Source organism: Camelus bactrianus, chromosome 11 (genome assembly GCF_048773025.1).
Source record: "Camelus bactrianus isolate YW-2024 breed Bactrian camel chromosome 11, ASM4877302v1, whole genome shotgun sequence".
NCBI lineage: Eukaryota > Metazoa > Chordata > Mammalia > Artiodactyla > Camelidae > Camelus > Camelus bactrianus.
Genome location: NC_133549.1, coordinates 13944387 through 13957742, shown reverse-complemented (window position 1 = coordinate 13957742; position 13356 = coordinate 13944387). Strand labels below are relative to the sequence as shown.

The 13356-nt window shown below is 52.7% G+C and overlaps 1 protein-coding gene across 7 annotated transcripts in view; it reads right to left on the bottom strand.

Moving 5' to 3' along the window:
* The window catches only part of RYR2 (ryanodine receptor 2), a 543025-nt gene extending 529934 nt beyond the window's left edge, over window positions 1-13091 (bottom strand). For all 7 annotated transcript variants that reach the window (XM_074373272.1, XM_074373273.1, XM_074373274.1 and 4 more), the window contains exon 1: window positions 12646-13091. In XM_074373272.1, the coding sequence (XP_074229373.1) occupies window positions 12646-12693 (48 nt within the window). In that variant the 5' untranslated portion in view covers window positions 12694-13091. The remainder of the gene's footprint in view (window positions 1-12645) is intronic.
* Between the last annotated feature and the right edge of the window lie 265 nt (window positions 13092-13356).

Sequence of the window (13356 nt, the reverse complement as noted above, 5' to 3'; positions counted from 1 at the left end):
ATTTACGAGCTAAGTAATTCCAAACTTTAGGCAGAAATGAAAGAGCTTGAGAACAGCAAAGAGAATTTTGAAGAATGAAAGCTAGAAGGCTAACACCCACATATAACAAGACAATATAAAACAAGAACAAATTAAGCTGTAACATGGGGGCAAGCAGAGCCACACAGACCAGCACAGCCGAAGCCGGGGTGCAAACGCAGCCAGCCTTGCCCACGGTCACCTGTCCGACGGGGGAGGGCGCTGGGCCAAGCGGACACCAGGGTGACCTCCACCTCAAACGGCAAACAGAAAGTCCATTCCAGGTGGGTCACAGAGCTAAGTGTCAGTGCTGAAACAATAAGAAGCTCTAGAAGGTAACCTGGGGAGGACATCTTCACGGCCTCTGGGTAGGCTGGCCAAGACCTCTTACACAGGACACAGAAAGCACAGACCATGAATGAAAAACGCTGGTAAACTGAAATCCATTCAAATAAAAACTGGTTCGACCACAGTCGAAGAGTGAAAAAGAAACCGTGACAGAGAAGGCATTTGCAAGAGACATATATGACATATATGAGATGTATGTAGACTAGATAAAAACTCTCAACTAATTAATGAAAAAGACAGCTTTGTTTTTGAAACAGGCCACCACTTGAATAGGCACACCCAAAGGCCCACTAAGACACGAAAAGGTGTTCAACGCCACAAGTCATCGTGAGATGCCAATTAGCACCACAACGCAATGCACCGTAATCGTGAACTTTTCTGGGCACTAACACTTCTAAGCGCTGCTGGCGGGAGCACTGATTGGTACCACCACCCTAGAAAACTGTTTAGAAAGCAGAGGGTCGGACACTCCCCTCAGCCGTCCCACACACAGGCACGTACCCCACAGGATGTGCACATACCCGGACTTCACGCAGTCGTTTACGTATTTCATACTTGAGAATATCAGTACCAGCTTTATTCCCAACAGTAAAGACTGGAAACAACTCCCTGTCGATCCCTCAGCAGTGGCGTCCAGCAGTGACAGTCAGCAGCCAGCCACCCCCTCACGCAGCAGCGTGGACGCGTCTCACAGACACAACAGAAAGCACAGGAGACCAACCACAACCGCGCATGTGTCACATTATCCATTTACATCAAGTGCGAAAGCGGCAGAACAGACCTATTTTGCTGGAAGTCAGGATACCGGCTCCCTTCGGAGAGGCAGGTGGCGATGCGGAGAGGTCTGCGGGGGGCCTCTAGGGTGCACGCACGGCTTGGACCTGCGTGTGGGGACATCAGTGTGTCCACCCTGCAGACGCTCAGCAAGCAGCACACCTGGGAGCCACGTACCTGACCGCAGGTATGTTATGTATTACACTTTATTTTCCAAGGTTTTTTAATTTATTTAAGACAAATCTAACAGAAGAAAGGAGTCTGTGAAAGGTAACGAAATTAGTCTTAGGAAGAGTTCCTTGCAGGCAAGGACCATGTCTTATGTATTTTATTACGTCCATGGAGCAAAGCAGAATGCCTTCCACATAACAGGTATTTAGAAATGCTAAGCACACCCTCACGGTAACAGAAACATATACATTTACACACAGTCTCTCTCTATGGATACCAACATGAGCGTTTTCAGCCAGCATTTGTTTCGTCACGCTCATTAATTTCCCCTTGGATAAAGCGGGAGAATGTGGGCTGGATGATTACAGGTAACACAGAACTTACCTGACACAGACCTAGGAGGAAATCTTGGATTGGCAACTGGGTTCCAGCCTCAGCCCTTTCCAGTTTAAGATATTTATGAGTGACTCTTTGGGAACCATCTTAAAATACAAGTGAAGAAAGCAGCCCTAAGTGAGCTCACAGCACGTCACAGACACCTGTGACACGGGAGGCAGTAAATACGTCTTTGTTGAACGCAGGGAGATACACACAGGGATCATCATGGCCCCACCGGTGCATCCATAACGCACCGTTCAATGGACACATCAGCCTAACACACGGTCAGCCCAACATTTACAGCATTCACAGTGGCCTGGAGGAGCCACAAGCCAACCGTGCAGTTAAACAAAAGTGAAAGCTGAAAACCTATTAACTCAGCACCCAAAACATACACAGCCTTAGTGTCCTATAATTTATGGTCGTTTCTCTGCCCTCCGCCTCACTCATGTGAAAAACGGTAATGCTCTCAGTATTTCATTCAGTTCATGGCATGGAAGAATCTTATCAAAAACACTCGAGCAATAATTTTCCCCTGCCCATAAAAATAGGCTGAATTTATCTAACCTTAAAAACAGACTCCATTTGCCCACAGTATTGGGTCCCTCCGTGGAAGCCGTGCTGCTAAATTAAGCAGAGTTCTTGACTCCGATGGTCTGAACAGCAGAAGAGGGGGCCATTACTCATCTTCTCTCTTACACAAAGATCTGCAAGTCCTTCTCCTTGATTTATCTGCCAGCTCCTTCGGTCAGATTTCAGTTTGCTCCACGATTTGTATCCGAGTGCGACAGTGTCACCATCTTTGATGCGGAGAGCTTCAAGTCCATCTCTAGACTTCTGAGGTACCCTCAGACATCCTCAGACACCTGGGATACCTGTGCACACACACCCCCTACCAGACCCCGGGCTTCAGTCTGCCCACGTGGAGAGGGAAATGGCGACACGCTCTCGCTGTCCCCCCCTGCTGGGTGACCGCCTGAAACCGCCGTGACACCGTTCTCTACTGACATCTAGGTCTTTGCTTTCGGCCTTTGCAGAGCAATATTTTTGTTCGTTAGAACTTATGCCGTTATTTCTCGTTCTGTCAATCGTGTGAAATTCTCGAAATTCTGTTCTGTAGAAAATGTCCTTGGCAGGACCAAAACTAGAAAACGTTCCACTAACAGTAGACGGGGCAGTTTCTTCATTATTCCAGAATGAAAATGTTGGGGCGCTATCTCCCCATCATCTAACTTGTGCTTGAGTGTCACCATCCTCACGTCCCCTCCTCTGGAGCAGTGTCCACAAGCCCTGTAACCAGGTGGAAAGATGGTAGCGTCCCAGACGTAGAGGAAGGAGCCTCTAGATTGCCTGGTCCAACCCCTCTTCTGCCTCCACTAGATTCCCAAATCCTCCTGCCATTTGCACGAGAGTGATCTCATTCTCTAAGGAAGCAGTGAGACCTGGATATGCATGAGCGAGGGCCCAGCCTCAGCCGAATCCCGGCGTGTGGAGAGGTGGAATCCCTGCCCTTAAAACCGTGAGGACTCTCGTGCCCGGCACGCACTGGCAGTCCTGGGCGAGACCACCAGGCAGATAACGTGACTGAACACCCCACCTAGTACGCTACTGGTTGAAGAAAGTTCTAGAAAGTTACAGAGTATATAAATTTAATTGACATTTGGCATACGCAGATACACAGAGTTACGTACACATGACACATCTATACAGTTAGGTAAGGTAAGACACGCTGTATCTAATTTGATGGGGCAAAAGGGGACACATCTTAGCTATTGGATGCTTGGTAAGCAAGTGGTTTGGCTGGTTGAGCAGATCCTATAACCATCATCACCTCAAAAGGAGTTCCCTTGTGAGAATGTTGTGGGCCACGACTGCGGTGCTGAAGAGATGAACACACATTCATTCTTCGTGGTTAAGTGCAGGCGTTTGTTGAAAACGTCTATTTTTTATCACTGGTGTTAAGTATGAATCCAGTTGGGATTTGCACACTTAAACGCTACATACACTTACTGCTTAGACTTTTTAAAAAATAGAACTTTGCAAGCTATAAATTGTATATGCAGTATAGTGCCAATCCCATTAAAATGTAAGTTATATGGGAATTAAATATCTCAGAAAATGTTAATAGCTTAATTTTCCGAAAAAAAATTACTGAAATTTATTTAGCCAGTCAAATTATTTATCCCAGAAGGAGAGCCAAGGGCAGCTACTATCAGCAAAATCATTTTGTTTCCTAAGATATTTTGACATGTTCTGCTGACCTGAGCTGTCAGAAAATTGTTCTAATATGCTCGATTTCCAAAAACTTATTTGTAAATACATATATAAACCTTGCAATCTTTTCGAGTCAGTAGCTATGGAAAAAAATCAAGCCACTAGCAAGAGGAACTCCCCCCGCTCGTCCTAATGAGATGCCCGTGCTTCAGGCCTGCTGGTTACTCAACCACCTGCACCAGGCAACATCCAGACGGGGCCCGCCCAGCTTAGACCCAGCGACGCTCTCGCTGTAATTGCTTACCGAAAGGTCCCCAGCAGAAAACGAAACTACGTAAGCTAACCTAAAGCCAAGTGAAACAGTGTGTGCTCCCAAATCAGGTGAAGCAGTAAGGAATTACCTGCTAACAGCAGGGATGTGTACGCTCATTCGTGCAGCGGGTGGAGGACGGGGGCCCCTGCCCCGGCCTGGGCGGAGCCCTCCTCCCGGAGCCTGACCCTGCCCTCGCCACTGCCAGGGTGAAGACGTCACCTGGGTCACCGCTGTTTCCCTCCTTCCAGCCGCCCTCTGTCCTCACAGCCTCCTGCAGTCTGGCGGCCACCTTCACCCTTGCCCTGGAGACCACGTCCAAGGTCTTCATGGTCGCCCCAACCCCAGGCCTTCGCCACAGCGGGCTCTCTGCTCCCAGTCTGAGGGCCTGTCCATTCCGCTATCACCCAGTGGCGTCCAGTCCCCGGTCCCCGTGGGCCCACCCTCTCTTCAGGGCACCATGTCTGCGTGTCCAGCTCTGCCCCTTGCCTTGCTGTCCTGGGACAGCGCTAACAAAGCACCACCCCGGGCGGCGCAGCGACAGGAGCGTGTGGCCTCCCAGCTCTGGACGGAGGCCAGAGGTCTGCGCTCAGGGGCCAGAGGGCCGTGAGGGGAACTGGCCCCAGCCCCTCTCCTGCTCCTGGGAGCCGTGGGCACCCCCCGGGCTGGTAGGTGCTCCAATCGCTCCGATGCCGTCTTCTCGTCGGCTTCCCTCTGGACGTGCCTGAGCCCCGTCTCCCCGGTCATGCTGGATTCGGGCCCACCCTACCGACCACATTTTAACCTGACCCTCTCTGCAAAGACGCTGTCTCCAAATTTAAGATCACAGCCTGAGGTCCTGAGGGCCAAGGCTCCAACGTGCCATTCTGAGGGGGAAACAAGTCAGCCACAACAGACCTCAAAGTCAGTGCACCCCAGACGAGCCCCACTGCCTCCCCCAAAACTGTCCCTTGTCCGTCGTTTCTTCGAGTCTCCTGGCTCGTCTTTGTCTTCTTCTCTTCCTTGCATCCAGTCAGCGACCCAGGCTGGTCACCCTCTCTCCAGCGGCCCCTCTTAAGCCCCCCCCCCACGCCCACACCACCACACAAATCCAGGCTGAGTTATATTGCACCAACTCGACGGTGACTGTCCCTAATAGGTTTCTTAGCTCTGGTCTCCCTCTGATCTCTATATCCCAATTTATCTTATAAATTGCTGCCACATTAATCTTCCTAACAGACAGCTCTGACCCATTTCCCTCCCTAGAGGGGGAAAAAAATAACTTCAAGGGCCCTCCTCACCTTGTGAATTAAGTATAAACCCCTGTCCCTGGTAGTGTCAAGCCTCCCGACTCCTCCAGGACCCCCCCACCGCTCGCACAGTCTCCCTCCCAGACACGGCGCCATGTGTTTCCAGTTTCCGCCAGAGTCCTGCTGAGAAGAGAAACATCCATCTCAAAGGGCTTCTTGGAGAGCCCTTTAATGAAGGGACGGGAGACGGAGACGGGGGCGGGGAGGGTGATGGGGCTCAACAGAGAGGGAGGGACACTGGGTGACCAGCCCCAGTGGGAAGCTGGTGCCAGCCCCTTGTTCTGGGGTGACAAGGGGAGGAAGGGGTTCCCGTGCCTGGGGCAACAGGAGCCTCCTGGACACAGAGCAGGGCAGAGACAGGGAAGAACGCACGCGGGATGAGAGAACAGAGCCCCAACACGCTGCACATCGCTCCTCCCCGGGGTCCCACCAGCCCACCTCCTGGCCCCCATTTATCAAAATCCTCTCCATCTTCAAAGGGCAGACGAGTGATAGTAAAGATATTTTTAAAGGACAAAGCTTGACTCAAAACAAAAGTAAAGTGAACATGTGTCTAAGATTTTACCAAATTCATCATTAAATGAAAGAACCAGTATGGTGTAACCACATGCTCACAGGAAAACCCAAAGAACATCCCAAGAGAAGCACCCATCAGGAAAACTGAAATGCCTTTGCTCGCGAAGCACAAAACTGCTGTGTATGCACACCTGCAGTCCACCGGGCACCCTCTGCCTCCTCTGCGATCAAGACTCCAGCGTCCAGGAAGCCCCGCCACCCCTCAGCTTCCGCAGCCTGCAGGGTGTGAGACAGCCCAAAGGCAAGGGACAGGCAGGGCCACCCCCATGGGCGCGGGAGGCAGACAGGGCCCCCACGGTTCCTTCTTCATTGGCCAAATTCAGTCCTTCACAACTTTCCCTGACTAGGAAGGCAAGAAGGAAGGCGGGAAGGAAAGAAAGGGGTTTGGTACCAGAAAGACCTGAGACCCACCCCCGATAGCACTTCCTCGCAAACTGCCCTGGAGCAGGTAGTTTCGCCTCCCAGCCCTCGGTTTCCCCGTCTCTCTAACAGCAGTTGGCGGCTTTATGGACAAGATGAGTTGCTCTGGGAAATGAGATGAACGGGGCTACCCAGAGCCAAATAAACGGCAGCCACCACACTGAGGTCCTTTCATTCTCCTTCACTACAAAATCAGAGTGAGGCCAGGACCAGCCTGACTGTAAACGCTGCCTCCTCCATGGAGCCTGGACCACAATCATCAGACATGACCCCTCCCTCCTCCACATCCCTTCCCGTAACCATCACGTGCCTCTGAGTCCACGCTCCAGCAGAACGGCTGCCCTCTCATTCCCCACCCCACCCCACAAAGTTTCACCATCACGTTGCAAGGAAACATTTGGAAACTTTCTTGAGTCCATGAGCTGGGTACCGGTGGATTCGGCCTCAGGCCCAGGTCTTGTGAAGGTCAGGATCACACCGGTAACTTGAAGCCAGAGCCACTGGCCAACACAGAGCCACAGGGAGGAAGAGCCACTCAGAGGACAGGGTACAGGTGCACTCAGGACGCTGTGTCCAGAGTCCAGAGGTGTGTCCAGAGGTGGCGGGAGTGAAAGCAGAGACCGTGGGCAGCTGGACACGAGGGGCCAAGCGCTGTCAGGTCTGGGTGGGTTCCTTCTATAGGAAGGGATGGCTCTGGGAGAGCCCCCCACTCCTCTGGCTCCCCAAGCGGGATGAAGCCACTGGTAAGGCTTTTCAAACTCCATTATTCCAAGGAGCCCAGACTCCGGGGTGCAGAGAAGCTCATGAAGGTGGAAGAGACAGAACTGGAGACAGGACAGAATCTTTTGGGACAACCAAAACCTCAGAGAAGACGGAGTGAACAGAATCCTCAAAAGCATGATCAGAAATGTATAAAAATAACTCAGAATGTATCCTAGCTCCAAAGCCAAACAGAGGAGCTTCAAAAAGGATCACCAGGTCAGTAGCGGTTGTAAGGCCTACAGGAGAGCAGGACGTTCAGGTTTGGCACAGGGGAGGGGCTGTGGTAGTACCATCTCCTACTGGGAGTTCAACCAGGAAGAGAGGCTGCGTAACAGTTACAGGGAGACGTGGAGACAAGCAGTGGGTGGAGACCACATTTGGAGGAGCCGAGGAGCTAAACAAGGCTCAGGGTCAAACAAAGAAACTCTAAGATGGGAGAAATCAGCATGCTTCAAGATCAAGCAGAAGGAGCAAGTGGAGAAGAGGCAGAGCAGGTACCGTACAGAGACACAGGACACACCAGGGAGCACCACTTAGGAAGGAGGAAAGTAACCTCCTCGTCAGGGGCTGGGAGGACAAGAGGGCAAGTGCAGACACTGAACCGTGTGACGGTGAAGAGACGCCTCCGTGGGGCAGGTGGGTGTAGACCTACTCCACAGAGAAGAATGTGCACTGATAAAGCACCTTTCTGGCAATTCTTCAGAGACTGTTGAGCACTTTGCATTACTCTCTCGTGCTGCAGTTATGGGCTGAGTGTTCGTGTCCCCCCGAGTTTCACAGGTTGCAATCCCAGCTCCCAAGGGGATGCTAGCAGGAAGTGGGGAGGTGACTAGGCTGTGAGGGTGGGACCCTCATGAACAGGATCAGTGCCCCTATTAGAAAAAACACAAGAGAGGATTTCTCTCTCGGCCACATGAGGACACAACAAGAAGACGGCCATCTGCAAACCAGCGAGAGAGCCCTCATCCCACGCTGGGTCTGCTGGCACTGTGATCGTGGACTCCCCTGGACAGCCTCCAGCACTGTGAGAAGTAAATGCGTGTTGTGTCAGCCACCCAGTCTGCGGTACGCTGTTCTAGTGGCCCGCACTAAGACAGCCACCAACTTGGAGTGTGACGCTGGCCAAGTCATTTCCCCTCCCTGAGCTTTGGTTTCCTTCCCTGCAAAACGACAGGGGTGGGCGGTGCAGGGGTGGGCGGGTGGCGTCTTCTAAAGGTGTTTTCCAACTCAAATATCCTACGTTTGCAGTGTGCTTTTTCCTTCTAATTGTTCCACAGCAGCCTCCAAATCCTTTCTTTGCAGTTACAATTGCAGACCACTTCCTTCCTTATTTCCAGGGCTTCCTTGACACCTACTATCGCGCCATGCATATAGAAGGTGTTCAACAAATGTTTTAATAAATTAACCAAATTCCCATAATGTCAAGAGCGTCAGGAGATAAACATGTGCTAGGTATCTCTCCCTCTCCCCCAGGGCTATTTACAGAAGCACCATCACCCAGAAGGTGTAATCCTTCCCCTGGCAATTTGGCTTTGATAAAAACACTTACCTAAAGCCAAAGTACAAATGAGATTGAATGTCAAGTAAGTCAGTGCCCTAAGTGCTCCAGATCCAGCCCTTCCTGCCAATGTGCACACGCCAACTTCTAAATTAAAATAATAATAATAATAATAAGTTAAAACAATAAACCTGGGTGGGCTTTCCATCCATTTCTTGAAAAAAAAAAAAAAACACCACAGTGCACATCTGTCTGAAGCCCCTCATGCCTTCGCTATCAGGCGAGCAAACGGGGCAAGCTCCCCCTGCCCACCTGCCTTCTCGTTTGTGCTCGGAGACATTCCCACAGCTACGGAATCGGAGGGCGCCTCCTGTTTGCTGTAAACCAAATCACGCTTCAGCAGCTGACGAAGCAGCCTTTCTCTCCCGCACAGGGCACCTGCCCGAGGGCTGAGCTGCAGGCTTGGCTCTACATGCGGAGCAGCTGGCTCTGTGCAGCTGCCCTCCTGGTACGTCTACAAACCAGGGCTAAACACTCCAGCCCAACCTAGTTCACGGTGTTGTGCGCTGGCCTCCGTGCTTTGTGATCATTGCTATTCACTGGGGATACCGTCCAAGATGCTTCCTATCAGCAGTGAGCAAGGTGTCTAAGCGCTGACCAGAGACCTGCGGTGAAGTAGTCCCTTCTGCAAAGGAAGGCCCCGGAAAGCTAAAAGCTCTCCTACCGGAATAGTTTTGGTAGCCAGGAGTAAGTCTGAAGTTTGAAGTCTCAACCTATATATAAATACAAAACTACATGACCCAGTATACCCCGAGAGAACTCAACTCTGCCCACACAAATGACAGAAGGACGTAGCACTTAGAGGAATCAACTCTAAATAACAAGGTTATTTTACATCACGGTTTTCTCAAAGTCAAGGAATTCCAGTTCACTGCTATACTGGGACGTTAGTAACAGTTTTAAAGTAAAATAAACAATACCTTCCAAACCGTGGGTATGTTTAAATATGACAGTGAATAAATCCATCATGGGCTGAAGGCTTATTTTATGACAGGATCCTTCTAAGTGTCCCAGCGCATCTAGCGTTTTCATGTACGTATTCTCAGTTTCTCTTCAAGAAGAACACATCAGCGTGGGCTTGATGGAAGATGATCTCTCATCCGCATGACACCTGAAAGGAACCTTAGCAAACTCACAATTGCATAATGGAAAAGAGATGGGAGAGGGACCAGCCCAGGCTCAACACTGACAAAACTTCCTTTCACACAGGGAATTGATTCATAGCAGACACAGTCCATTAAAGGTTTCACCTTTGCTTCCCTTAGCAGTGATCACAAACCTCTTCTAGAAGAAGGAAGAAGAAAAGCTTTCTGTGGACAGAAAGATGCCAGAAATTCTTCAATGAGCTGCAGTGCTTGAATAAAAATCTAGCACATAGGGTGCTTTACTCAGAACATACGAAATGTCTGGTCCGACGCACAATTAGGGCCTCTTAACAACTACCAGTTTGATTTTCCTTTTTAAGCACAACAGCTTCATTCATAACCTACAACCATTTTATCTACATGTACAGGTTGTTAATACCCCCTGGGCTACTAAAAAAAAAAAAAAAGGAATAACTCATATTGACAAGATTGCACAAAACAAAGAAAAAAAATGCCCCAGAAAGAAAAGAGATGAGTTTACTGTAAGAACTCCATTCTCTCCATTCCTAACTCCATCAACATTTCTCAGCCATTAACATTCTCTGGTTAAAAAGGGAATAAATTGGAAAGCAGCAAGGGTAGCAGACAGGAGTGGTAAAGGACGGAGAATTTCCACACCAAACCTGTAACAGGAGAGGGAAAGGCATGTTTTCCTTTTAGATGTTAATGCTTCACCCAAAAAAAAAATTCCCCTGCTTCATTGTGCCACCTCCTTCAAGGTCATTTATCATCAGCACAACACCCGACGGCTGCTTTATTAAAAGAAAACCCCCAGCCTAGGACTGCCAGATCTGGACCCAGGTCCCACTTATCAAGGGTGTCGCCGGGCTGACAGGCAGCTGTCCTGGGGCAGGCAGCTGACATTACTTTATATGTACAGAACCTCGCCCACAGGCACGGCACCTCCGTCCCCATTAAGTATTCTGATAACACCTCCTCCGTGAGCTTGGCTTCACATCTGAGCCTGCAGGAAGCCCTTGGGTGCACAAAGCCTTCCAAAAAATTTTTAGCTAATTTTAACCCTGTGGAGTTTGGAAAAAAATTGAATTTAAAAATTACACAGCAACAAATATTTTATCCACCTGGACAAAAGACTTAATGGTACTGAGAAACATCTTTTCATGTGGCTTTTATTATGTATTTAAAAAAATGTATAGACGGTTTTCCACTTTAAAAAAAAACGGTATTACTCGTGGGCTTAAAATATTTCCGATGAGCAAGGTTTTGGTGGACAGGCTCTCAGAGCTGGGTCCTGGGCCAGGAGCATCAGCAGCGGCATATGTCATGGTGCACGCATACCAGGCAGCTATTAGGTCAAATCATTCGCCGTCTGATGTGTACCCCGAATTTTACCCTTTCTAAAGTCTCCCCACCACTCAAAGCAAAATGCCGAAAAAAAAAAAATTAGAAGAGCAAAATGGGAAAACCAGCCACTTAACAATGTTCTTGGACAAACGTACGGTTCTCGCTTGCGCACCTAAATACACCCTGTAGACTGCACACCTAAGGGTTGCTATCTGGTTACTATTTCAGAGCGTAAATATCTCTACGATTTTCTGTGACTGAGGAGGTAGCTGTAACTGGGAAGTGACAGCTTTCTCACTGTTCAGCAAGGAAGAGACAGGAGAAGCTGCAGTCCTCGGGCGGGGGCAGGGGATCCTGGGAGGGGAAACCCTTCGGAGGGGAAGACACAAGCGGAGGAAAAGGGAAGGCGGAAAGGACGCTGCAAACGCGCAGTCGGTTATTCTTAATAACAAGTTACGGCCTTTGCTTCGGTCGAGGGGCTCGCAGTCCCAGCTCTGAGGTGACCCAAGCCTCGGCCAGGGAAGTATCTGCAGCGGCCGAACAAACAGCGACAGGAAGGAGCAGTGCCAAGAGGTACTTAAGGAGAAGAAATTGTGTTAGTGCGGAGCCAACCCTTCCCTGCTGCCACCCAGTGTGGAAATTCCGGGCAGCCACCCTGCCCTTACACACACACACACACACACACACACTTTGCTGCACTTGCCGTTCGATAAGCCAACATTTAGAGAACGACGCGTTCGCGATGTCCCCCGCCGCCCCCGCGCGCGCGCGCGCACACACACACACACACACACTCGCTTCCATCCCTTCCACGATCTGCAAGCAGTCACAGCACCACCATGGCCCCAACCCAGGCACCGCGGGGACCGCGGAGGCGACTCCCCTCCGCGCTCAGCACCCTGACTTGGGGGTTATCTCGGCGAATGTCCTGCACCCACTCCCCGGTCCGCGCCCCGCGGAGCCGGTGAATCCGTGGGTTGCGTGACGGCGCGCGGGTGCAGCCCGAAAGCCCGAGAAACAGCGCAGCGCCGGCCCCAGTGCCCCACGGGCCACCCCGAAGGTCCCAGCCCTGCCGACGGGTCAGGCCAGATCGGCCGCCCCCGCGTCCCCGACTCCGGCAGCTCCGCGGCGCCGAATGTCCGCGCCGCGGGACCGACCCCCTCGCCGCGCGCTCGCCACGCTCCGTCCCCGGGCTGTAGACACGCGCGCACCGACACGCACACCTGCACCCCCCGGTGAGGCTCGGGCTTCCCGCATCCCCCGGGACACCCCGGCCCCGCCCGCGCGTCCCACCTCCCGCTGCCACTCTGCCCAGACCCCGCAGGCGGATGCCCGGGCTCCCCCTGCCCCGGGGACCAGGAGACGCGCGGCGCTTACTGTTCGCAGGAACTGGATCTCATCCTCGCCCTCGCCCCCATCGGCCATGGCTCCGCGCCTCCTGGCCCGGCCGGCTCCCGAAACCCGCGGAGCCCGGCGTTGGTGGCGGTGGCGGCCCCTCGCGCTGCCTCCTCCTGCTGCTGCTGCTGCTGCTGCTGCTGCTGCTGCTGCTGCTGCTGCTGCTGCTGCCGCCGCCGCCGCTGCCCGGAGCCGGGGGCGGGAGGGGGCCGCGGCTGCCTGGGGCCGAGCGCCAGTAGGTCCTCGCCTGCAGAGCTGAGGGGGAGCCCCCCGCGCGGCACTGTGCGGGAGGACGGCGACCCGGCCCGGGGAACGCGCGCGGGGAGGCGGCCCCGCAGTGCCGCCGCGCCGGCTTCGCGCGCTCGGCCTGCGGCAGGCGGACTGCTCGGCCCCGGCTCCTCCGGGCGAGTGCGCGGAGCCGGCGGCGCCCGGGCGGGTGCCGCGGTGGGGGCGGGGAATGGGGGCGGGCGAGCGGGCGGGCGGGGAGGAGCTCGGCGACTCCCCTCCGCTGCAGGTGATCCGCAGCCCGCTCCTCGGGGCCGCCAAACCCGAGGCCCAGCGCCGCTTACCGGCCGCGCCGGGTATCGGAGCCGAGCGCCCCGAAGAGCGCGCAGCCTTCTACCTGCGCCCTCGGTTCCCCTGCGCCCCTTCGCCTGCCCCTTCTGACCTTAAACCCCGGGCTCAGGCTCGGCG